Below are 27,818 nucleotides of genomic sequence, written 5' to 3'. Positions count from 1 at the left end.
ATTTGTTCTAGTATTTTACTTAAATCTTAACTCAGTAATTGACTAGTTAAAATTAAGTAACTAAATATCCCCGTATTGTTATTTGTTTAATCGTATCTTGCCTCTCTAAGCAATTGACTACTTACTTTTATGTAAGATAGGCAATAAAGAAGTGAAGTGAAGTAGTTTAAGTGGTCGTAAGTTTGCCTCAAATGCTCTCGATAAAGAGTTCACTAGTGATAAGTACATAGATATTATAGCTGTTATAACTTATAAGCTATATATGTTATAACTTATATAAACTTATATGTAGTCTACGCTATTAGGAACTTCTTTTGTTTAAGAACAGAAATAAAGTATGTATTTCATTTTGTCCTCAAAATAGACGCTATTAAATCAAAATTTACGTATGTACCGTACCTATTACGTTCTGTAGTAATATAAATCGTAGGATTTTGGAAACGAGAATATTGAAATAGTGACTAATTTATTTATTTTTGCTATTATCCACCCAATACCAATAGAACCCAGATATTTTAAATCAGACAGTTGTAGAGTCTTGTAAGGACGCTGTGGTTTTGGGGTGTAACGTGCGCAGATGATTATATATCGGATCTGGGTGACGTTTGAAGGCCTCCGTGGCGCAGTGGTATGCGCTGTGGATTTAGAAAACGGAGGTCCTGGGTTCGATCCCTAGCTGGGCCGATTGAAGTTTTCTTAATTGGTCCAGGTCTGGCTGGTCTTCGACCGTGGCTACTTACCACCTTACCGGCAAAAACGTACCGCCAAGCGATTTAGCGTTCCGGAACGATGTCGTGTATAAACCGAAAGGGGTGTGGATTTTCATCCTCCTCCTAACAAGATAACCCGCTTCCATCTTAGATTGCATCATTATACCATCTGGTGAGATTGTAGTCAAGGTCTAAGTCGTAAGGATTAAAAAGAAAAAAAAAACGTTCTCGCGTGAATTCGTCGCATAATAACAGAGTAAATAAATTAGTCACATCCTTAGGCGATGAAAAAAAATCCTGTCTGCCGAACCGGTGGTAGTCTTTACAAATAATAATCAACCTTGACGTTTCAAAAGTGCTTGTTAACTAAGCCTACCTACTTGAATTTTTTAAATTTTTCCTTTTCTATTTGGCCCAACTCAGATATAGATAAACGTATAGGATATATATGTAAAGGATATACGTATAGGATAGGTATAGGGTAGATAGGTAGTGTCACTTGGCCAAACATTCTATCACGAAGATAACATAAGCTATTATCGTAATCAACCCATATTCGGCTCACTGCTGAGCTCGAGTCTCCTCTCAGAATGAGAGGGGTTAGGCCAATAGTCCACCACGCTGGCCCAATGCGGATTGGCAGACTTCACACACGCAGAGGATTAAGATAATTCTCTGATATGCAGGTTTCCTCACGATGTTTTCCTTCACCGATTGAGACACGTGATATTTAATTTCTTAAAATGCACACAACTGAATAAGCTATTATACTTACACTCAATGTGCTTCTTTTCCTTTGAACTTTGGAAGAACTTTGCGATGTGAACGTTTTCTTTAGAACTTTTTTTGTCATCGCTCTTTTGGGCTTGGCCTTTTCTGTAGTAATGTGTACTGTACTAACTTCTCTAGTAGCTTTAGTTGTCAATTCATTCACTACATTTGTTGGTGAATCCATAGTTTCAAATTCACTAGTAAAACTGCTCGTGTTATCAGAAAAGCGTTCTAAAAGCTTTTCAGTTACTGTGTTTGAATACAATTCTACAGAACTCAATGTTTGATTATTATTTAAAGTTGTTTCATAAGTAAATAATTCCGTATTATTATCAGAGAAACTCAGAGTTGTAGTATCCTCAGCATTTTTCATATTTTTTCCTTGTATTGAGTTATTATTGTTATGTGTTTCCAACAATTCATTTTCAATGGTCACCACTGGATTTAAATAAGTGTTGTCAGTATTAAAAGATTCTGTAAATTCAGTTAAATAGGGATCCAATTTCGTTTTATTTTCAATTGTTAGTATTTCATTTATAGGAGTACTGGCAATATTTAAAGTAGGTTTAGACTTTGTAATATAAGAATCTATTGTTGTTTTAATTTCAATGGTTGATAAATTAATTGATTCCTTTTTGTTTTGTGTTATTTCCTTTGTATGATTTGATGTACTGGTTTGATCCGTTCTCGAAGCAGAATTTATGTCAATCATCGGTTTAAAAGTAACAACGTTTTTCGTTATATGTGGTATTTTATGTTTTCTTAAATTATTATTAGTGATAAGGTCATTTTTCATTAGTTTAACATCAGCATTTGTTTGTTGTAGTTTTTTTGTATTATATTTAGTTGTAGTAGTTGCTACCCTTTTGACAGGTTTTGTTTTATTTATTTTACTGGGCGTTGTAGTAGTAAATAAATCTCTTTGTAGTTTTATTCTGTTCGTTAAAACTTCTTTAAATTCCTCTAAGGTCAAAAAAGCGTTTGGTATTTTCGATTCGACGGGATTATTGATATAAATCAAAGGATTGTACGTATTGCTACCACTCCGCAAGGTCTCTTTTATAATGAGGTTATGTTTTTTTAACCCATTGACCTCTTTAAGTTTCTGTACATGTATTTCATATTGTTTGTTATTTCCGAGCAACCGACGCGTTGATGCGTTCAAGTTTTCTGAAAATTTTAGACTTTACTTAAATTTGAATTTATTTAAAATTATGATGAGTGATAATTTTAGTCATGCACCCACTTCTCACGACAAATAAAAAAGCTGTGTTAGATTGAGTCTCTATATTGTTTTCATTCTTTAACTTCTTTGGATTACAATACTTCAAAATAAGTCGCCTAGCTCAAAACAAGTTTCTAATGTGTTGGTTCAATGGCTAGTCTATGTTGTTTATGATCACTAAATCCTGGATTCGAACCTTGGTGATTTTGTAAAATATTTAGCTTTTCTTTCTTTCAAGAATTTCTTAATATAGATTCTAAGACCGAAATTGAGGGTGCTCCGACTCGTGCCTCGGAGAGCACGTTAATCCGTCGATTTCGGTGATTAAAATTAACATAAAATAGATTTTTAAGAATCAATAATTATCGCCGTATGCCCGTTAATCCACTTTTTTTTAAACCAGTGTGAGCTTCCCTATAAGGAGGCTCCTAGTATTGAGCCATTAAAATATGCTTAAAGTAACTTTTTTTTTATAAATTTTTAATAGGGTTTTTGTTTTGAATTTTATTAACATAGTTAAAAATTAAAAAGAGGTAAATAAATAAATGAGAGTTTAAAATAACTTTAAATATATTTTTGTAGCATAAAATAATATAATAAAATAATTACCATCTAAAACAGCCTCCTTATATTTGGAATATAAATCTGGAACTAAATCATCTGGTACCACTGAACTTTTCACCATATTTTGATAAATTAAGTAAATAATAATTATTTGTAAAACTAAAACCGATTCCATTATATTAGTTTTGTTACAAAAAATCATTTCCTACATTCGGTTCGCATGTTTCTAAATGGTGAATTGGAATGGTATTACCGATTTTTCACTTGAACGCTTCTATGGGATTTAATTTTAACAATTGCGTGATAATGCGGCGTCGATAAAATTATTGTTTTGTCATTATGTTTGTACTCAATTTTCTGCCTAAAAATGTTTACTGTTTGATCTTTCTTTTTTCTTATCTATTTAATATAAAACCGGCCAAGTGTTTGTCGGGCCACGCACAGTGTAGGATTCCGTAGATTAAGCATTTTAATTCGAAGGTATGCTTAAAAAAACTTGACAAATACATCTGCATATTAGCTTCATAGATTTCGTTAAGTACTGAGTTGGTCTAGCGGTATGATCACTAGTATAACGACGATTAGCAATTCATCTATACCACAGCCTTTCTTGATGAGTAGGTACTGTTTACCAACAAAGAAATTAGAAATGAAGGTAGAAAACGCATGTCATGTCATTTATATTAAGTATGGTTTGTTTGAGACCTGATAGCCCAGTGGATATGACATCAGCCTCCGATTCCGGAGGGTGTGGGTTCGAATCCGGTCCGGGCATGCACCTCTAACTTTTCAGTTGTGTGCATTTTAAGAAATTAAATATCACATGTCTCAAACGGTGAAGGAAAACATCGTGAGGAAACCTGCACGCCAGAGAATTTCTTAATTCTCTGCGTGTGTGAAGTCTGCCAATCCGCATTGGGCCAGCGTGGTGGACTATTGGCCTAACCCCTCTCATTCTGAGAGGAGACTCGAGCTCAGCAGTGAGCCGTATATGGGTTGATAACGATTGTTTGTTTATAAAATGTTATATAAAATATATTCGCCAATATCTATTTGATAAAAGCTTATTAATCAAATTTATTTTCATTAATTATAATTATTATTAGGTGTAAAATGACTAGTGATTTTTACCCTCATTTTCAATTTGTTTGTTGGTATACAGTACTCATAAAGAAAGGCTGTAGTATAGTACTTACCCGGATCTAGTCTCGGCTCAAATGTTTTTAGAAATTAAGTGAAAATAAACGATAATTATAAAGCAGTTAAATTAAATCAAATGATTCTTAATTGAAAAAAATACAAAAAACTAAAAAAATATCAAGATTTTTTTTTACTTTACAAATTATTACAACCGTCATGGGAGCAGTGTGATGGGTTTCTCGGGTCTAACTCTGATGATGATGATGATGTTAAATAGTGATAAACTAAAAAAGTATAAACCTGGCTGAGTTTGTTGTGGGCTCTTCTCGGACCAAGGCGCGTTTGGAACCGTCACCATCTTAAGTTTAATATTACCTGATGTTTCGAAAGAGCTTGTAAACTAAGCCTATTTGAAATAAATGAATTTTGACTTTGACTTTGACTTTGACTTTGACTTTGACTTTGATGGTGATGATGATAAGTCTGTTGTGTGTCAGGGCGCCACCATAGAAGAGTACGGCGTGTACACCATGCTGCCGGCCCAGCAGCTGGCGCCCATCAGTCCGTGGCCGCCCGACGCCATGCTGGACCGCATGGATGACCTCGCCCACAAAGGTAAAGGTAATGGTGACCACCATTCTTGTTTCATATAGCCTAAGGAAGCGTCAACATAGCTATCTAGTTTCTACCTATTACAGCCCAGTCAAATAAGCTAAATGAGGTCAATCTCATGCTAGATTTTACACGGCTTTGTCCTGAACGTTTTTTATTGTTTAAAGTATAAATAGCATAAGACACACGTCCAATATAATTTATAATTTAGACGTACCTAATAAAAAAATGTGTAGAATATTGCCTTGTAAACATAGCGTCAGAATAAAAACGAAATAAGCAGAATGTTGAAAAAACATTATAAGGGCTGCTTTGACTACCTTCTGGTAAGTGTCAGATAGAGTAATCTTAAGTTTTGTCATTTTCTTAATAAAGACAATACTTGTTATTATGCTATCCGATACTTATACGAAGGTGATGAAACCGACTCCCAATGCCTGTACACCTAATAATATTTTTTTTTTATAAAAATACGACAAAGTTTTATTCCCATCTCCGCATAAGGCTCCTCACACACTAGGCGGCTACTGGTACGACTAGTCTTTGACCGCTCACAAAAGTTATAATTTTATTGTTCGGCTGCGACCATATTTGCGGCCACGACCACGACCGGTGAAGGGGACATTTGGCTACTTGACAGATTTGGAGAAGTATTTTAAGACTTACGTAGTCTGATTTTCATCTTTTGTAAATCTCAAGAAAACAGCTGGTTAATGACATGTGTGAGCTGTGACGTCACATTTAATATACAAGTAAAGTTAACTGTTAAAGTTATGTTGTAAATCTTATGCGTGTTACATAATCTAAATATAATCAAATAAAGTCACAGCTTACACATGTCACGTAACCAGCTGTTTCGGATTTGTAGGCCCCAGCAGACGAAAAACATCTATGTTGCAAACATAAAACTGCATGTTTTATGTTTGCAAAATAGATGTTTAATTCTACTTTACTATACTTTATTTAAATGCAAACGATTAATTTATTTATATGCAAGTTATATGATATCTTATTGTTTAACAATTGACTATAAGCTATAGCAAGAAACTATAAGCTATCATAATTAACAAATTTCGTATATTCTTTTCGTTACAAGTGTAATATAAGCCAATGCCCGTGCACTCAACTACGTCAATGAACTACAGTTTGTGCGATGTAGCATGGTGCGGGTGACAGGTGCCTGTATGACGTTCATAATACGTACTATTATTGTGAATTGCGACAACTTTCAAGAGTCAAACGAACTGTTACCCGCACCATGCTACATCGCACGACACGTAGCTTGGTCGCAACGACCAGTCGCGCTGGCCCGGTAGCGACCGCATGCGGCTGTGATTGTGACCGCGTAGTGTGTGAGGTGCCTTACCATATGTTTTCCCATTTACTTGCGTTTACTCCGTTTCGACAATCGAAGCCTGTACCACAAGTCTTGTTTGTAAACATTCCTCACTACCCCTGTGGCGTTTCACCCATAATGCAGGGCCATCGGAAAAGGATGCCAAAATCTCTCAACTTTGTCACATGATTCGACTTTAAATCTATTAATAAAAATTTCTAGGAATAAACAGTAATTTCTATACTTTATTGCACATAGTCATGTATATACGAGTAAACATAAGTTTACATTTTAAAGTTAGTTAAATAGATATTGACCAAAATAGTTGGCATAGCACTAGCTTTAAACTTTTCAAAGTTGTAAATTACAGAAGACAGGCAGAATACTGAAAATTTTACAATAATTATCGTACATATACAATAATTAAAAACATTACACTCCTTCTGACGCAGTCGGGTAAAGAATAACAATATATTTATATCTGACTTGTAAATTATCTATGTAAAGATCGTGAATCGTGATCGTTTTTCCAATTAAAATGTCTGTTTAGTGCCTATCAAAATTGTAGTGATATTAAAAAGATATTACTGAAAAAAATACCAAAGTGCCCCATCCAAAAAATTCGAATTTGGTATTGTGATAAGCTGGACACTACGTAAAACCAAAAACATTAGAAGAAGCACAAAATTTAGATACACAAAACGTAAAAATTAATACTTTTAAATAAAAAAAAATAGTGAGAATTCCTTGACTAGCCTTTCTGAAAGTCTAAGGCCAGTCGCTGTAAAATTGTCGTTAATACACGCAAGAACTATTACCACAAGTTTCATTAGGTTGCCTACAAGGTTGAGAGATCCCACCATCCTTTCCCGTCGACCCAGCCGAGGTCTGTTTATACAACCTTTAAACGTGATTAATTGGAGTAAGCAGGCTTGTGGTGAACAGGTCACAGCGGTGTTAACCAGCTCGGCGGGGTGTTTGTAGGAGGCCGACCCTTGCCTGACTCCACGCGGCAGAAGATAGTGGAGCTGGCGCACTCGGGGGCGCGGCCGTGCGACATCAGCAGGATCCTGCAGGTCTCCAACGGCTGCGTGTCCAAGATACTAGGCAGGTCAGTTCTTTACGTTGCTTTGGTCTTTAATATCACATCACCCAATGGGCAACCACCGCAGGAAATATTTGGAGTGTTCTGATCGCTATACGAGTACGTTCCTGAGGCACATGCTTCCAGGGACTACATATCCCTTAGTTGACAGTTCACATAGTAGGAGAATGATTGACAAATCAGCAGTGTCCTGCAGGTGTCCAACGGCTGCGTGTCCAAGATACTAGGCAAGTCAGTTCTTTACGTTGCTTCGATCTTTAAAATCACATCACCCAATGGACGTACACTGCAGGAAATATTCTAGAGTCTCCCGAACGCTACCACGTTCCTGAGCCACATGCATCCAGAGACTACAAATCCCTTAATGTTGACAATTTAAATAGTCGGAGAATGATCGACACATCAGCAGTATTCTGCAGGTGCGGCTGCGTGTCCAAGATACTAGGTAAATCAGTTATTTATGTTGTTTTGATCTTTGGTTTTTGATTGGCAACTTCTGCTTCTATGGACTCATCATGATTTAGACCTGACGGATGCAAATCATTTAGGGACTTATTAACACAACGGTTCTGTCACGGTAAATCCTGTAGGAAACTACTGCAACTTAAATTAGTCAGTTCATCTAGTGGGAGATCGAACAGGGCGTCTAAATAGCACGATCCGGAGCATGCATCAAGCGACTCCCTGTAACTCTCTTGGGGTCATCCAAACCCAATGGATCAACCAATACTGCATGTTTCGGTGTGAGGTATTCTATGTAGTAGACCGACCCTTGCGTGACTCCACGCGGCAATATATAGTAGATGAGGCACGGATGGGCGTTATCAGCTGAGTCTTGCAAGTGTCCAACGGTTGCATGTCCAAGATACTAAACAGGTCAGTTATTTACATTACTTTCTTTGATCTTTAATATCACATCACCCAGTGGACGTTCACCGCAGGTTATACGTTCCTGAGCCAGGTGCATCCAGTGACTCCTTGCAAATCAGTTAATGTTGACAAGTCACCTGGTAACAGAATGATCAAAATATCAACAGGATCGTGCAGGTGTCCAGCGGCGGCGTGTCCAAGATACTAGGCAGGTCAATATTTAATGTTGCTTTTGATCTTTGGCTTTTGGTCGGCGAGCTTTGCTTCTATGGGGTCATCAGATTATTACACCACTGTATGGACTGAAATCTTGTACACTATGGTCCTGAATTACCTGCATCCAGTAACTCCCTGCGACACATTTAACGATACCCAATTCTACTGCATGTTCAAGATCAGGCAGCCTAATCTTAAGGTTATTAAAGAACAATTTTGCTTGGTAACATCTGCTTCTACAGTATAATTCAATAAAGACACACGTTCATACTAGGAAGCACGCTAAGATATTCCTAGATCCTGTAGGAGCAGTTGTTGCCAAGTCAATAGACATTAGTTTCGACATTACATTTATTGATTGGTGACAGCTTTCCAACTTTACCAATTATCAAATTGTAAAGTTTGTTAACTCCATTTATAATTTACAGATTATTAAATAAAATCTGCGCGTGTTTAGACTAGACTAGACGTACCTACACCCAAAATAGTATTTAAAACTAATTGGAGGGCAATTCGTCATATTTGATGAAAACACAACGAAATTCTGGTGCTCATTCTGATTGTATGTGTTTTCCCGTTTTCTAAATGAATATATTTAGACCATCTCCACAGGAAATAAATTCTTGTCGCCTTTCTAAATTGGCATTGAAATACGATTGATTTTAAGTTCACGGTTCAACTGTCACCTATAGTTTAAAGTCAGCCAACCCAGTAACCGCAATTGTCATAACACATAGTCAGCGCTGGGCTCAGGTTGCGCCCAAACATTCCAAAAATGCCGCTGGAATCCAACACCCTAGCTAACTGGCTGTGACCACAGAAATGTACTTGTGACCACACCTAGATCACTATCCAACCCTGACAAAGTAATGATATTGGATTAGATGTATGTGGTAAACGAAATGCGGGCTTTTTAAATTGGTCGTGTTATGTTCATCGCGCATTGTAACACAAAGCGCACGCACTTGTACAAAATTTCAGCAGGGTGTCTAAAAAATGGTAGATCTTCGGGTGTGTGAATTTTTATGTTCACTGATTTTCCTGACATATTTCAACTTGGATTGGTTGTCTGTGAAGGTACTAACTCGCATCTGAATTTTAAAAGGTATCCTCAACAGATTGAGTTAAAACTTGTCATACATTATTAGTTTGTGTATGTAAATGTTTTATTATATTCAACCTAAGTGACACTCAAAGATATAAAGACTAGACTCTCTAATAGAGATATCAATCCTTAGTATTGAACAAATGCTAAAACGATATCACTCTAAATGCTTGTTTCTTTTTTTGTGAAAAAGTTTTGTATAATATTTTTTGAATTTTTGTAATTTAGTTAAAAAAAATGCTGTAAGTTTACATTTCTAAATAATAAAAGTTATGTTGCAGTTATATTTTCATCACAAGGCACATCAGAACTATCTTTATTGGCTGTTGGGGCAATTTTTAATTTAGGTCACGTATTCGGCCTTTTCCTGCCTTTTTACCTGCGGACCACGAGTCAGTGTGCTATTAACTTACAGCCAAGGTGACTGTGAAGGTTGGCTGGGATAACATGAGGAATATGTAACCCGATACGACTATTTCACATGCATTAGATGTCAATCGATTTTTAGCTTTGTATCTTTGTGGTTTTCTTACCAATACTTGCTAGAAAGAATATATGGTGAAAACTAGTCGGACTCACTCTTTATCGTAGCCTTTTTTGTATCGACATTTTTTGTTTCTAAAAACTTTTATGCCATTTTTTTTTGTAATAGTGACATAGTGCAAGTATTTTATTACACTTTATGTAGTCTGATTTTGTTATATTTTAATTTTGAGCTAATATAAACTTAAATAAAAGCATTCGGGTGTTAGACACAGTTTCTAAGTCATTAGGCAGAGTGACCAGTGACCAGTAAGGCAAAGTGAGTTACTAGTGAACCTGATACCAACGCATCGTGGTTCTTGATGGTGTTTATGTCTTGCTAGTTGACGCCCAAGACTTCGTCCACGTTTTCCGGATTTAAAGGTAGCCTATGTGTTAATTCAGAGTTAAATCTATTTCCATTCCGAATCTCCGCCAAATCACTTCAGTAGCCGCAGCCCAAAGGAGGAACAAACATACACACTTACGCATACTCACATACACACACACACACAAACTTTCGCCTTTATAATATTAGCGTGATTCTTTGACACACTCCACAGCCTAAATAATTCACCAACACATCGTGGTTCTTGTTTGTGATTATGTCTATTCTTTAACACACTCTACAGCCTAACTAATTCACCAACACATCGTGGTTCTTGATTGTGATTATGTCTATTCTTTAACACACTCTACAGCCTAACTAATTCACCAACACATCGTGGTTCTTGATTGTGATTATGTCTATTCTTTAACACACTCTACAGCCTAACTAATTCACCAACACATTGTGGTTCTTGATTGTGATTATGTCTATTCTTTAACACACTCTACAGCCTAACTAATTCACCAACACATCGTGGTTCTTGATTGTGATTATGTCTATTCTTTAACACACTCTACAGCCTAAATAATTTTCCAACATATCGTGGTTCTTGATTGTGATTATGTCTATTCTTTAAAACACTCTGCAGTCTAAATCATGTCACGACTGTCATTAGATTTGCTTATTTTGTTGGAGCAGGTATGTAGTAGGTAATTGTCGAATATCTTAATCATAATATTTGTTCCTTAATATTTTAATTAATTGAAAGGGATTATAAGTAGTTACCAGTAGTGTCCTCGTGTCATAATATAAATGAAATAGAAGCATTTGTGTGTTAGACACAGTTTCTAAGTCATTAGGCAGAGTGAGCAGTGACCAGTAAGGCAAGGTGAGTTACCTACTAGTAAACCTGATACAAACACATCGTGGTTCTTGATGGTGTTTAGGCCTATTCTTTGACACACTCTGCAAGTCTACAGCCTATGTAGTAGATATTTAGTCGAATATCCTAATTATAATATTTGTTGTATAGTTTTATATTTTTATATGTATTATATAGGTTTATATTTTTTTTAATAATTGAAAGGGATTACTCTCTCTCTAGTACTTTCCTTATGTCCTCGTGTCATAGTATGAACTTAAATAGAAGCATTCGGGTGTTAGACACAGTTTCTAAGTCATTAGGCAGAGTGACCAGTGACAGCTGGCGGGCACGCCGGGTACTGAACCTGACACCGCCACACCGCGGTAACTCTACACCGTCTACCACGGTGATGCTATCGGCCGATGCAGTGACAGTTTGTACGCGATTAGGGTTCAGTTGGTATTTTTAATTACAGAAAAAAAGAAAGTTTGACCAGTTTTTTAGATTCAGTACCGTTGATACTGCCTCGTTGGTCCAGTGTCCAATTCATATCACGAGGTCTTGGGTTCGGGTCCAATGAGCCTTTCTTTATTCTAAAAAAAACCTGTAGCCATGTAACACGTCTATTATCTTTCTACAAACGCTAACGCAAAAAATTATATTCACTATCTGCAGGTTACGTGATCAAGTTGTCGATCAGATTTGTCATTTGTCGAAATTAAATATCACGTCTCAAACGGTGAAGGAAAAATATCGTGAGGAAACATGCATATCTGAGAATTTTATTAATTCTCTACGTGTGTGAAGTCTGTCAATATTTGGCGAGCGTGGTGGACTTAGGCCTAACCCCTCTTATTCTGAGAGGAGGCTCATGCTCAACAGCGAGCCGAGGGTTGTCATTGATGATGAAGTATGATGACACTTGCGTGACAATTACATGAGTGCTCAAGACTTCCATTGCCTAGTTTTTGACTAACTTTCTTATAGTTTCGTCCAACCGAAGTACCTATTGCGAGTACATTTCAAGTGTACCTATAGGTACAAGTTTTCCATTGGGTAGTGGTTTGTGTAAAACTTTCTCTCATAATTTTATTTAACCCAGGTACTACGAGACGGGGTCTATCCGACCCCGCGCCATCGGCGGCTCGAAGCCCCGCGTGGCGACAGCAGAGGTGGTCAGCAAGATAGCCCAGTACAAGCGGGAGTGCCCCTCCATCTTCGCGTGGGAGATCCGAGACCGCCTACTTAGCGAAGGAGTTTGCACATCGGATAATATTCCTAGCGTAAGTTACTTAAAATACCCCTTTACTATAAGATGATTTAGGATTAAAAAATACCGCTGTTGAAAGTAAGTTACACATGTTAACTATCAGGTCACGGTTACCTCCACCAGAATGGCCCTCTAAGCCGAGGTCCGAGTCTCATAGAGACGCCCTTAGAGAGCCGTTCCGTCCTCTATCTTTCTTTCAGCTTTCGGGTCACATCAGGCGATGCTTCTGCGCTCGCCCAACCCCCCCGGTGACGCCGTAGTGGTTCCGCAGGGAGCTATCGGCACCTACTCAGACAGAAAAAAAAATGTTAACTATTAGAAAAAAAGTTTTCACTAGTTAAGTTAAAATGACAACTTTTATCAGAACATTTTATAATAGGTATTAAGGTAAAAATTTAACATAATGAAACTAAAGTAAACTTATGAAAGAACACTGAATTAAAAACGTAATCATACCAACTTATTATTCTATAATATCTATAATATAATAACGGTGAACGAAAACATCGAAAACTTATTTCGATAATACACTCGACTTTCGAAAATAGACTGATAGTCGTTTATAGAATAGAATAGAATATTTTCTCGGTAATTGCGAAACTTGAATTTATGAAATTGAAAATTCAAAACCGAACTGTGCCGATAGAAATATACCTACTAATTATAACTCGTGCTGGAAATCGAATCTGTAACCTCTTACAAAATGGTTTTAAAGTGTACCATCACTCAAAGAGTCGTATCTGAGCACTACATACATTATTTACCGCTCCATCTAACTCCACCTGTCTATACCTACAAAACATACCCTTCACGGTTCCCTCCCTGATAACTTAAAGACTTTATCCCCTGTACTGGAATTTTTATAACAAAAGCCTTCATATTTTCTTTATTCATGGCGTGTCAAAATCGCTCCCTCTCAGACGCGGAAAAAAGAGATAGCCAACTCTTTCGCGCTCATTAAAAATCCATATCTCCATCCCTTTTTTACGGTACACCGAATATAACGGTTATGTTTTTCCCGATCTTGGAAGGTATTTAAGGCGCCTGCAAATCGTCAGCAACAGGGTGATGGGGCGGTTTCTTTAATTAATTTATGTTAAGCACCGGCAAAATTTTTACGCAAAGGATGTTTAAGTGTTGTTTCGTCGTTAAAATAACGGTTATCACTGTTATTTTAATATTCATCTCGTTTTTTGGGAGACTCTCTCGCTCCGTTACACATTACGGTGAAGAGTTGAGCTATAAAAACGTTTAGGTTGAGCTCGCTTGTTTTTAGGTGAGCTAGGTACACGTTTTATAGCACTGAAGCAACGTAACCAAAAAGTTACGAGGATCTTAAAGTTTTGCGACTATAGCATCGTAGATATGGTCTATAACGTTGACGTAGAGTAAGGGCGCCAAAACGGGGCAGATAGGGTAGTTGTTATTCAAAATATTCAAAATAATATAATCAAATTCAAAGGATCCCTGTTTCACTAGACGCTAATATAACTTCCAAGTATTGTGCGTTACATAGAAATCGTATAAATAAACTTGGAATTTTGACGACAAACATTTTAAGAAAGGGCCCAAAGATTATGTTTTATTTTATCTGTCGTGATTTCTTTTTTGAACTATTCTTAATCCTTCATAGTATAAACTGCGTCTCGTCTTTCTTTTTTTATAGCATGATTAGTTTATAGAACTATATACCGTGATTAAAATGCCCAGGTTGGGGCATTTTCATGGCGAGAGTGATTAAATAACACTTTTTTTTTTATTCTTTACAAGTTAGCCCTTGACTACAATCTCACCTGATGGTAAGTGATGATGCAGTCTAAGATGGAAGCGCTAAAGTTTAGCACTACTCTAAAACAAGAAGATCTAAGCAAGTGAGCGTGGTCAAGCGCGAACCCTAATCAACATCATCATTATTATCAACCCATATTCGGCTCACTGCTGAGCCTGAGTCTCCTCTCACAATGAGAGGGGAGGGGAGGGGGGGAGGAGGAGGAACCCTTATCATATTTTAGAGAAAAAAAAACTAAATTTATATTAACGTAATAACGTTATAATAAAAATACACAATATTGGTTATATTTAATGTATTTACTAGTAATTTAACTTATTTTGAATTCTATAAAAACAAATTTCAAATCTTATTTGAATCACCCTATATAACAGATACGATGCCGCGTCTAAAGGATGTCCCAGTAGGGAGCGGCCCCGTATTCAAAAAAGGAAAAGATGAAGAAAAAAGTTATAACGTCATATTGTTTTGCCACGGCGCGGGGGAGGGAGGCTTAGGGGCGCCCTGTATAGTGCCGGGGAAGATAAGGCGTAGCACCCTGTATATAATCGAACTATAGCTACCGGTGTACGGGCCTATTGTATTTTTGGAGCCCTTTTCGTTTTTAGTGCTGAAGAAAGTACTTTGCTTCTGTAATGGTGACATTGTTTGTCAAATATTGGAGCGTTAAGTAGAACTTTTCAGAACACGTCGCAATCCCACAGTATGTTCACAAAATTTATTTCTACTAACCAGCTGACCTATTCACTAATTTGGTCTTTATTAGTAGGTATAGATGATTATATACTACTAAAATAAACATTAAATCAACTGAGAACTCTCTACCTACTGTATGTTATCATAGCATTTGTTACATAGAATCTCAATTTCTTATATTAAAATTAATGTCAAAAAGCTAGTGAATTAGCCTGCTGGTAGGCTATTCGCTAACTCGATGTCTTTCGGAGAATAAATTCTACCAAGCTTTATAAATGGTAAGTTTTTCATTGCTACTTCATTGGGAGATAAAAAAAAATATTCAAACGTTTTCAAATTCAAATTTATTAAACGTCAAACAATTTTACAGCCCAATCGCTCAGAGATTGCGTTTCTGACATCTGTCAAAGTCACCTTTTTATATTAACTAATTGTTAATAATTTTAGCTCAAAATTAATACATTTAGTGCAACTTGGCATAATTATTCAACTTACGATGTTATTACTCGTTATTAAGGTTATTAAAAAATATTTAAATATCTCATTGACATTGACATTGACACGTGTCAGAAATGCAATCTCTGAGCGGCCGGACAGTAGGAGGTTTGTTTTTAAAGCGAATAAGATAGCTAATACCACAGAATACATAATAGTACAAGCTAATACATAAGGTACAAGAGTAGACCTGAGTCAGTGTAGAAGTAACTTTGTAATGGTGAAAAAATTAAAATCGATTTTGAGTAAGGTCGTAGCAAACAAAAACAAAATCTTTGTCTCTATAATATTAGTTCAGTACAATTTTGTAAATACCTAGTTCGGACTACTTTAGTATTTTAGTCGAGTACGAACAATCAACAATCGTTCGTACTCGACTAAAATACTAAAGTAGTCTGTACGACCTATAAGATCTCTTTAGAAAGTATTTTTACGGTACTAAAGAGGTCATTCATACTGTTTATTAATAGATATGTTAAATACTGAGTAAAGTGTTTACGCTTAAACAGGGGAGGTTGAATATATTAACGCAAGATCGGTTCGATCCGTGGGCTCATAAAGTGACTGAATTGACACGTGTTTTCTTTGAACATAATTATTATATTTATCACACGTGCCCGTGGGTGGTTATAATTAAACTTCGCAAACATATATTCTACGTATCAACCAAAGGTTTTCTTCTATGAAATATGTAACGTGCCTACAAAGTCACAACAAAAGTGATCCGAATTTAGCTACTTCACTGAGCGCACACATGCACAATTTTGTGTTTCATCATCATCATCATCATATCAGCCGATGGACGTCCACTGCAGGACATAGGCCTTTTGTAGGGACTTCCAAACATCACGATACTGAGCCGCCTGCATCCAGCGAATCCCTGCGACTAGCTTGATGTCGTCAGTCCACCTGATGGTGGGTCGGCCAACACTGCGCTTACTAGTGCTTAGTATTGTGTTTACTTTCATTATATATGTTACCGTTAAATTGTAAAATACGTGAGCTTATAATCTCACTCGCGATATTGTAATCTGTCGATATATTGTGTACTGAATATACTGATTACAATTTAATGTGTTATTTTTCGGTATATTGTAATCTATCTAAACGAAACCGTTAAATTGCAATTGTAACGTATTTTACAATATAACGGTGACATATACTTATACATAGTTTTCATGAAAGATATTGTAGACAAAATTTTGGTATTATTTGTTTTTTATATTACTTTCGTTATTTACAATGCGACTAAATGAAATTAAGATTGAGACAATTAGCCATTTTTGACCGCTTAGTTTCTATGCGCTAGTGACTAGTCTATATCTAATAGTAGAAAATCTATAGCTAAATCGCTGAACCAATTTAGATGTATTTTGTTCAGTGATAAATGGGACGTAGGACCAGAATAAATACTACTTTTTATCCCAAAAAATTCTATGGTTCCTGTGAAATTTCTGAAAAATGCATAAAAAATTATAAAGAATAATCGCGGACATCCGCGATTCTAGTGTTCATTTAATAAATTCAACTCAAATATACGCCTAATCGTTTCATCAGCAACAAACCACATTCGGCTCACTGTTGAACACGAGTTGCCTCTCAGAATGAGAAGGGTTAGGTTAGGCTAATAATCCACCACGCTGGCCCAATGCGGATTGACAAACACACATGAAGATTAAAACAATTCTCTGGTATGCAGGTGTCCTCACGAAGTTATTCCTTCACCGTTTGATGTAATGATGTTTAATTCCTTAAAATGCACATAACTGAAAAGTTTGAGGTGCATGCCCCGGACCGGATTCGAACCTTCGCCTTCCGAATCGAACGCAGAGGTCATATCCACTGGGCTAATTGTTTATACCTCTCAATCTGTCTCTATGTTATGGAGTATTTATTGTTATTTTTTAAAAAGAGAAGAGCCTTTAGAGCCTCTTATCATATTATGCTAACTAAAGAGGTTATTGAAAAAAGATTACATCTCCAAATAAATTCAAATTAACAGTTCTCGTTCAAAGCTTAACTACAAATAAGATATGACTAAGCCTTTACTCTAACGATGTCAAAAAAATTGACCCTAAAAACAGACCACCGATCAAAAATGCATCTAATTACTCTAACCACACGGTTCAATTTGATTTGCTATATCCAATAGCTAGTGAAAACTGACCGCTATTCAAAAATATATCTAATTTCTTTAATAGTAGGGTACGATGTCCGTTGTTGATGCACTTGGCTAGGGTTGTCACATGGTATCGCGTGTTCCCGTAGCAAATCACTTCCGGACCACTAAATACAGGCCAAATTAATGCGTTTAGCACGCTCCCTGCGCTGGGGATGACAACTTTATTTTATTATATCGCGATATTTTCTTGTCAATTTCGCGACAGCCGTTGCGACGATTTTTTTTGCTGTAACTCATAGTGGGGAGACTGTTGGGACGAAAATGTTGTTACAATTTTTATAGGGAATCTTATAAACCTTGATATCTTGATATGATTTTATCTTTCATAGAAAATTCACATCTTTAAATACATACACACACTACACTACTTTATTTCGAAAAATAATACCATAAAAAACATAAGCCGACTTATCCTAATAGCTATTTAAATCATGCCCACGTAGAATGGCGGGTAGACCACTGGAGAGCAAGGATAATATACGCACTAAATTGAAGAGCCACTGGTGGCGGCTCGAGACCGAGGTGTTTAAAAGTCTATGCAAGAGGCCTATGTTCAGTTGAAACTAATTCAACACATGTCTAGATACAGTGATTTTTGAATACCAATGTTTACAGTTACAAGCTTAAAAACTATATTTCAAAAACGAGGTTCTATTTTCTTTCTGCATATTTATACTACTAATCTCATTGTTACCTATTTCAGTTAGATCAAAATCATTTATAAGTTAAAAAAAAAGAAATTTGTTGTCCAAAATGCAGTGTACTGTATAGCGGCTTCTTTAATCTTTGACATAAACATGACGAACATATTGCGTTCGCATTAATATCGCCTTCGTAATATTCCCATATAACAGTGTATGGTGCACTGATTCAAAATATCATTAGAACGTATCTGAGGCTGCGATCTCACGGGGTGGACGATCAGCGAATTGTAACAAAGCTTCTAAAGGAGATTACCGATGACGGCGCGTGGCCGCCACGCGCTAGCCGACTGGCCGTATACACGGTGCTTTACCCTACTAAACTCGTGCATTCAAAAGTAGACTTTATTTCAATTGTATTACAGTCTATTTTTCTTTACCTCAAAAATTAAATCGCTCTTTAAATTTGCTACAAGCAAATACATACTTTATGTTAAGGAAGTTATGTTCAATATAACTTTTCCGTACGTTTAGTTAAAGTTGGTTAAAAACTAAAAAAGTGTTGGAGGAAAATTAATACCACAATCGTTGGATTTAAGGCTTACAGTGGAGTTGAGTGGGTAATGACATGAACAAATAAATATGCGAATAAAGTATGTATTGCTACATTGTATCTTTGTTTGTCGAGATGTCACACGCAAAAGTCGCTTCGGGCGAACGGGGGTTGAAATGTGTTTGTCTTTTTGGGTTTAAAATATTTATTATTTCACAAAGTATTCACTTATCTGAAACTTACAGGCTAATACTAGTAATAATAGGCTAATATAATAATAGGCATTTTAGTTTGAGCTGTACATATTAAAAATAATAGTGCTAACAAATAAACAATAAGAATTTGTGGGTTTTTGTGGTGTTTTTGTCTTCAATGACAATTTACAGCTAGACTACTTCACTATTATCAAGTGACTATTATATTTACGACTTGCTTACGCTCCACGGTTCCACCGCGTAGTTCCCGTTTCCGTGAGAATACGAGGATCAAATGTCACAAATGACATTTACAAATAACGTGGTTTTCTAGTGATAAAAGAATTTACAAAATCGGTTGAGTAGATCCAGAGACTAACAATACCAAGTTTTACCTCTTTATAATATTGGTATAGATGTTTGCCCATTAGCTACCTCATTGTTAACTGCCTCATGAGTACCTAAGTCTTAAGTTTATATCCCGGGCTAAACTATCAATCTATTGGCCATTTTGGCATATACGTTGTTGGCCTTGCCAGGGATTTAAAAAGTAAATCACTGTTTGAACATAACATCTTCACGGAGTAACACAGGCTATACCTATTTTATCCCGGTATTTCCATGGAAACAGAAACTGTTTGACCGCCTTCGTGGGCTGTGGTATGGACGGTGGATTTACAAGACGGAGGTCCTGGGTTCGATTCCTAACTGGGCCAATTGAGGTTTCCTTAATTGGTCCATGTCTGGCTGGTAGGAGGCTTTGGCCGTGGCTAGCTACCACCCTATCGACAAAGACGTACCGCCAAGCGATTTAGCGTTTTCATCCTCCTCCTAACAAGTTAGCCCGCTTACATTGACTGCATCATAACTTACCATCAGATGAGATTGTAGTCAAGAGCTAACTTGTAAAGAATAAAAAAAAAATACCCAAGAACATGTAAAGCATACCTAACTATAATAATAATTTATGAAAGAATAAGATATTTGACGTCATTGTCAGGTGTCGTAAACTGTGGGTACTCGTATTTATTGCAGTAACAGGTGATCCTACGACTACAGTTACAAGGGTCACTCCAAGCGTCATTTGCGGTTTGAACTTGGCATATTGGCGTCGATCGTAGATTGACCGCAATCCGCAACCCCTGCTCAGAACTTTGTTACCACAGTTTGTTACCCCTGACTTAATACATACATTTAACATATAGCAGACGACGAAGCACTGAGGTTGAATAATTTCGATGTGTTTTATTATTGAGATGGATTTTGAGTTTCAATAGCTCAACGGTAAGCCTCGGGTCAAGCGGTCGGACTCATCACCGAGGGGTGGTGGTTCGATCCCCGCCCCGTTGGTCTGTTGTCGTACCCACTCCTAATACAGTTTTCCCGACTAGTTGGAGGGTAATGGGAATATTGGTCATATTTAAAAACATGGCAAATATTCTTTTAAATAAAAATATGGTTACTGAACAATAAAAAACAGATGTTTTTAGATTATTGATTAAAAAATAATATTAAGGTTAGAATTTATTTTTATTTATTTATTAATTATCTTCACTTAAAACTAGCCTAACATGAACAACCTTCGCTAGCTTAGCACTATATTATAATAATTCTAAAAATTAAGGGTGTTTTTTTAATTTTTTTGTCGGTGCCGTACAATCTCTAATAACTTTATCTACTTAGGTTTCTGTTGGTAAAATAACTATTTTAGTTCTTTTAACAACATAAAGCTAAGGTTCAGTAGATCCAGAGATTACCCCTACAACCCCACAAGCTTACCAAGGCACAAATTTTACCTGTCTAAAATATTAATAAAGATAAAATAGGCGATAAATAACTACACTTCGTTTTTTTAGAATTGCAAAATTTTGTAAACAAACATGGCCGTATTCATCACTGACATTAGTTGTGACATCATCCTAGGGATGGGCCGTTGATGAACTATATCGAAAATTAACTACTACTAATCGAATTAAATTTCATAAAGGTCAACTTATGAAATAAAACGCGTATTTTACACCACATTAATTTTATACATTCTGGAGTATATTTATTGGCATATCTATTATTAACCATCGAGCATAATATCATTATATTATTATTTCATCATGTTAAATGTATGGTACTTATCTGGTAGACCAAACTGCGTTTAACTTCGAGTACATAAACATGTTCGATGTACTATCTCCTATGATGTTTGGACTGAAAGTGAAGGGCTTTTTGTTTAAAATAATAATGACAGTGATGCATTATACGGCAGTGTAATTTTTTTTGCTTTGTTTTTTTACATTTTATATCAATTGTAAAAAAATCACTATTAACTATCTACCTCTTTCTGTTGCATATTAATTAATACCTATCAAATAACATTTTTTTTCATTTGTGTGGGTCTGTTATAAATTAAAAGAGTACTAAAAAATTTAGGCAGTATTTGTTAACGCATTATATTTTTTCAACATATAAGTACGTAACTAACAACGCTATGAAAAAATACTTTACTCAAATAACTCAATTACGATATCGATACTGAACGGAATACATTCGATGTTTACAATCGGTAAATCGTTCATTTTCAATCTGTGGTGACAATTTTACTTGGCACAACCTTAGAGAGACGAAACGTCAAATTAACATTTAAATGTAATCTCTGTGCATAATTTCGTTTATTTCTAAAAATTTTGATTAAACCCTGTGTAAATTAAAAAAATGTTACGTTTGTATGATTCTCTATAGGTGGATTGTAAAGAACAAAGTGGTTGTGCGTGTTTTAATAGTTTGATGGTTCTGAAAACTGTTATGAAAGTTTGGCATCGACAAAAGGGTTTGTTTATTTACCAAATAGCGCAATTCAATCTGGACATGGTATACTTATATCAGTTACCATCAGATGAGATTGTAGTCAAGGGCTAACTAGTAAAGACACCAATAAACAACTACCTACCTACTAAAAATTAAATCGTCTAAACTAAACATTCAGGACAAAGTTAATGGGGATGATGACTAGGTTAGAATATATTGATTTTTATGATACATTCGGGTAAATAAGGTCAATGTTAACTGATTTATACATAAACAGCAAAGATTGTCTAGATATTTGCAAAATAAATAAGATTATAAAACTTCAAAATCTATTATTTTTTTTATCGTAATTAGATGAAAATTCATACAGTTTTAGCTTCCTTACATTAAATGTGACATTTTTCAGTAAATGAACTATATATATAAACGCACAAATAACAAAGATATTAGTAATTTTGTTTGAACGCCCATACAAACCTAACGATCAGCGAGCCAACGACGTCACTAAATCGTGCCATTTTGTATGGAGCGTTTTTCAGGGATCCGCGGCAGCGCCGCAAATCTGACTCTTTAAATCCCTGTAGCTCCGAAAGTAATGATCGTAGATACCCTGTTACTTTTACAAAATTGCTTTGCTATTAGTATACTCTTAATTTATATACAATTTAAAACACTGTCATCATCCCTATTATAAATTAGATACAAGTATGTGTGTGTGTGTGTGTGTGTGTGTGCGCGTGTGTGTGTGTGCAGATAAATAATCGTTAGAGCGAGCGGCACGTGTGTGTACGGTCCGTTGCCCCGCCCACAATAGAACCGCTTTATTGAATTCAATTGTTACACAGTTTTTATCCACAATGTAGTAGGACTTACTTGATACAGAACTAGCGGACGCCCGCGAGTTCGTCCGCCCTTAGACCTCTTTAATCCGGCCTTATCGCAAAATCCGTTCTTTGTGGATACCTACTAACTACAAACTACCTCCGTGCCGAATTTCATCTTTGTACATCAAGCGGTTTTAGAGATTTCGTGATGAATGTTCTTTCGCATATATTAAGATATTGTGGACATGTCTTCGTAGGTTACGTGGTTATAAAATAAAATGTTTATAAAATTTAAATGAATGAATAGGTCTTAAAAAAGTTAGGCGTTGTTAGTCCAGTCAATGACACGCACAACTTTTTTTTTATTTTAACAACAAAGTACGCGAGCATAGCCGCGCTTGAAATCTTGTATTAAATATTTTCGAATTGAAGACTAGAATAAATGTAATAATAATATGAGTTGTAGGTGAATAAAACGGAAGGGTATTAAATTTGTTTGAACCGAATTGAGCCGTATTGTATAGTCGAGAGTCGCTGTTTAATTAAATGACGTTGCGGAGTGAATCTTCTGTACTTGTGTATATGTAGTCTGTGGTATCTCAAAGAGCGTATAACTATTAAGTATGCCTAGAAACCTCTCATTTTTGGACTCGTATAAAGCGTTTCGTCTGTAAGTTCCTGATCCACACTGCGAAGTTATGGAATGCCCCTTCAGCCTTCGTTTTCTCTACGAAACCTACAACTATATTTATACTCGTATATGTATAATGTTTTAAACATAAAATATGTATTATATGGCATATATTTTTTTTTTTTTTAAATTTATTTGGGTTAACAAACAGTAAACGATAAGATTACAATTCAAAAAATTACTGACATTAAGACTAAATCGTTAACCTACACCGTTAACCACAGATTAATATAATTAATACAAGAAAAGTGAAATATTAAAAGTGAAGTGATATTGAAAGATTAAGCTACTTATACATTAGATTTTAAATTTTTTGTGACAATTGTTTTTTGAATTTACTTGGACGAGTATCAGAATATAAATCAACGTAGGTATAATTATCATTATAGTTTCGCATTAGCGCATACATTGGCGAACGCTTTCCAGTGTTAGTACGGCATTTACCTATAGCAAACAATGGTTTTTTAATTCGCATTTGTGTAAGACGTGGAACTCTATAATTTAATTTATTATTAATAGGTATGCAGTCATACTTTCCATGACAAATGTCATAGAGGAGCAAAGCCAATAGCTGAGTGCGTCTAGTCTTAAGTGAATGAATATTGTATTTAAATAACTTGTTTCATCCTGAACAGTATGGTTTTACAAAAGGTCGCAATACAACTGATGCAGGGGCTAAACTTTTAAAACATATTTATGAAGCATGGGAAGGTTCTAAGAATGCTATTGATGTGTTCTGTGATCTGTCCAAGGCGTTCGATTGTGTTGACCATAACACCCTTCTACTCAAGTTAAGCCACTATGGCATCAAAAGTGTTGCACTCGATCTCATTGCCTCTTATCTCAGTGATAGAACGCAGAAGGTATGCATAAATGATATAAAGTCGCACGGTTCCACTACCATAATGGGCGTCCCACAGGGTTCAATTCTGGGTCCTTTTCTATTTTTAGTGTACATAAACGATTTACCATACCATGTCAGCGGCATATGTGAGATTGTACTGTTTGCTGATGACACATCCTTAATTTTTAAGTCCGACAGAAATAAAGATAAACGACGTAAACCGTGCCATATCGCATGTGTCGCATTGGTTCACTGCAAATAATCTACTTTTGAATGCCAAGAAAACTAAATGTATTGAGTTTTCATTGCCAAATGTTAAAAAATTAGATAAGTCTATAATGATCGATGGTGAAACACTGGAAATGGAGAGTTCAACAGTTTTCCTGGGAGTGACCTTGGATTGTAAACTTCAGTGGGGTGCTCATATAGAAAAACTGTCTTGTAAACTTAGCTCAGCGGCATTTGCCGTGAGAAAAATAAGACAGTTTACTGATGTTGATACAGCTAGGCTTGTTTATTTTGCGTACTTTCACAGCGTAATGTCTTACGGTATTTTATTGTGGGGCAAGGCTGCCGATATACAATCTATATTTGTTCTTCAAAAAAGAGCAATTCGAGCAATATATCAATTAAAATCACGCGAGTCCCTTCGTCAAAAGTTTAAAGAAATAGGTATACTAACAGTAGCCTTTCAATATATATATAACAGTATAGTATATGTAAGACAAAATATTAATTTGTACAAACGAAAAGGAGATTTAAACCCACGTCTTACTAGACACGGGCATAAGTTAGTTATTTCTGCATATCGTCTCCAAAGAGTAAAAAAATCTTTTGTAGGTTTGGGTGTACTCTTCTATAATAAGATCTCCAAGACTGTGATGGACCTGCCAATGCATAGCTTTAAGCAATGTGTTAAAAAACATCTACTTAGTCGAGGGTACTACAACATTGATGAGTTCCTTAATGATAAAGATGCTTGGAGGTCGTTGGATCAGCTTCCACCTTCACACAGGAAGTAAAACTACAAGAAATGTAAACAGTAATTGTTATCAATTGTAAATTATAATACTGTATGACTTTTTCAAAAGAGCAACTGTTGAGTTTCTTGCCGGTATCTTCTCAGCAGGACCTGCCTTTCGAACCGGTGGTAGAATCTTTACAAATAGTCAACTGACGTGTCAAAAGTGCTTGTAAACTGAGCCTACTTGAAATAAATGATTTTTGATTTTGATTTTGATTTTGATTTTGATTTTGATTTTCAAGAAGATAATCATACGAGCTATAATTTCTAAAGAATTTGAAGTTTACACGTTTTAAGTATTTCTTTTGTACTGATTCAAGGGCTTCAATATACTTCTGGTAGTACGGATTCCATACCGATACAGCATATTCCAATTGCGAACGTATAAGACTCTTGTAAATGTAAAGAAAAGTTGATGGTCGGGTAAACTCCATACAACTTCGCATAACAAAACCATACATTTTAAAAGCTCTGTTGACAATATTATCTATATGAATATCCAAATGTAATTTTGAATCCAAAACTACACCAAGATCTTTAACGCTGTCTGCTGAGTCTAATTCTGTACCACAAAGTTTGTATTGAAATTTACTAACAACTTTTTTTTTTGTAAATCGAATTAATTTACACTTATTTAATGCTAAACTTAATTTGTTTTCCTTGCAATATGTTGAGAAACGGTCTAGATCTTCTTGGATTTTAACATGATCGTACAAATTTCGAATTGAGTAGTAAATTTTTAGGTCATCAGCATATAGAAGTATGTTGCTATGCTGGAAACACGTATTTACGTCATTTATAAATAGAATAAATAAAAGAGGACCTAATATAGAGCCCTGTGGCACACCAGAGGTTACAGGAACGAAAGCCGATTCGAAACCATTAACAACAACTTTCTGTGTACGGTTAGAAATATAAGATTTAAACCAACGCCAAAGACTGCCTCGAATTCCATTATAAGCTAGTTTATTTAGCAAAATTTTATGATCAACTCTGTCGAAAGCCTTTCGGAAATCTGTATATATACTATCTGTCTGAATATTTGTGTCTATTGCTTCAAAAAGGTATGTCGTATAGATTAAGAGGATGGTGGTAGTAGACCGTTTTTGAACAAAGCCATGCTGCTGCTCGATTATTTTCCCATGTAGCGAGGGATAAATACTTTTATGCACGAGACGCTCGAAAAGCTTTGACAGAGCCGGTAATATTGAGATCGGACGATAGTTCTCAATATCTCTCCTTGAACCACTTTTGTGCACGGGTACGATACGAGCTGATTTCCAAATAGAAGGAAAAATTCCCTCAGAAAGACAACGGTTAAAAATATGGTGAATGGGCTCAAAAAGCGAGTTTGCAGTCTCTTTTAAGAAGACAGGCGGCAGATTTTCAATGCCTGAGCCTTTTGATACGTCTAACAAACGAAGTTCGTTAAGAACTTCTTCTTTCGTTAACGTAATATTACATATTGATAGATCAGATTCAGTGTTTTTATCTGGAAGGTTATTTATATCATAACCTGCACTTATGTCGGAAGGTTCAAAGACAGAACTGAAAAAGGTTGAAAAGAGACTACATATATCTTCTGGAGTGCTAGCATTATTATCTTTATAGTACATAACGTCTGGTATTATGGTCATATGTATCGTATTGTATATTATCGTATAGTATTAAGAATATATTTCTTAGTATTTCGTACATATTTAACTATTTTCTTATGTTTTGCGTGTATTTTATTTCCTTTTATATATTACTTCTGTACACCCTAACCCTATAGATATCTTTATAATTTTAGTATTAGATTTTAGGTTGCCTGGAAGAGATCGCTTGTTAGCGATAAGGTCGCCTATTGTGCATTTTTGTTTTATTTATTGTACCTACTTATTGTATGTTTCTTTGAGGTGTACAATACTTTTAAGTATATTTTAATTTCAATTCAACATGAGTATCAAGCTTAGAATGGATAGGAATCTTCTAGGCAAGCTTGTTCAATCAGGCATGAGTGTAGCCAAGCGCTCGCCTTTACGATGTAAAAAAGTCACCGCATGATTGAGTTAGTTAGTTAGTAGTACTCAATGTTTTCGTGGCAAAGCTTTTTCAATCATACTACTATACTGCTACATATCATCATCATCATCATATCAGCAAATATGATAGACCTCTGCTAGATTAAGGCCTTTTGAAAGGACTCCAATATACGACGGTCCCTGAGCAAGCAATATTTGAACTGTTTGTCAGTCTCTTCAATATTATATTATGTATTTTAATATTTCTGATATTTTAATATTTCTTATTTTTTCAAATGTTGATTCGAATCAGTTATGAGTAGTATCTATTGTTTATGGTCATAAGCAATAGTCACAAGAAACTTTGAACCAGAATAATCGATATATCCTCTTTCCATCTATAGTTACATTGCCTACGTAATATACTTAAATATATAAACATAA

The 27,818-nt window shown here is 35.6% G+C and overlaps 1 protein-coding gene across 1 annotated transcript in view; it reads left to right on the top strand.

The window, feature by feature from the left end:
- The window catches only part of LOC112050962 (paired box protein Pax-6-like), an 85,991-nt gene that overhangs the window by 1,878 nt on the left and 56,295 nt on the right, over window positions 1–27,818 (top strand). The window contains exons 2-4 of the mRNA XM_052888630.1: window positions 4,908–5,025; window positions 7,304–7,469; window positions 12,472–12,652. Of these exons, the coding sequence (XP_052744590.1) occupies window positions 4,941–5,025; window positions 7,304–7,469; window positions 12,472–12,652 (432 nt within the window). The 5' untranslated portion in view covers window positions 4,908–4,940. The remainder of the gene's footprint in view (window positions 1–4,907; window positions 5,026–7,303; window positions 7,470–12,471; window positions 12,653–27,818) is intronic.

This window comes from Bicyclus anynana, chromosome 23 (assembly GCF_947172395.1).
Source record: "Bicyclus anynana chromosome 23, ilBicAnyn1.1, whole genome shotgun sequence".
NCBI lineage: Eukaryota > Metazoa > Arthropoda > Insecta > Lepidoptera > Nymphalidae > Bicyclus > Bicyclus anynana.
This window is presented reverse-complemented; position numbering and strand designations above follow the sequence as displayed.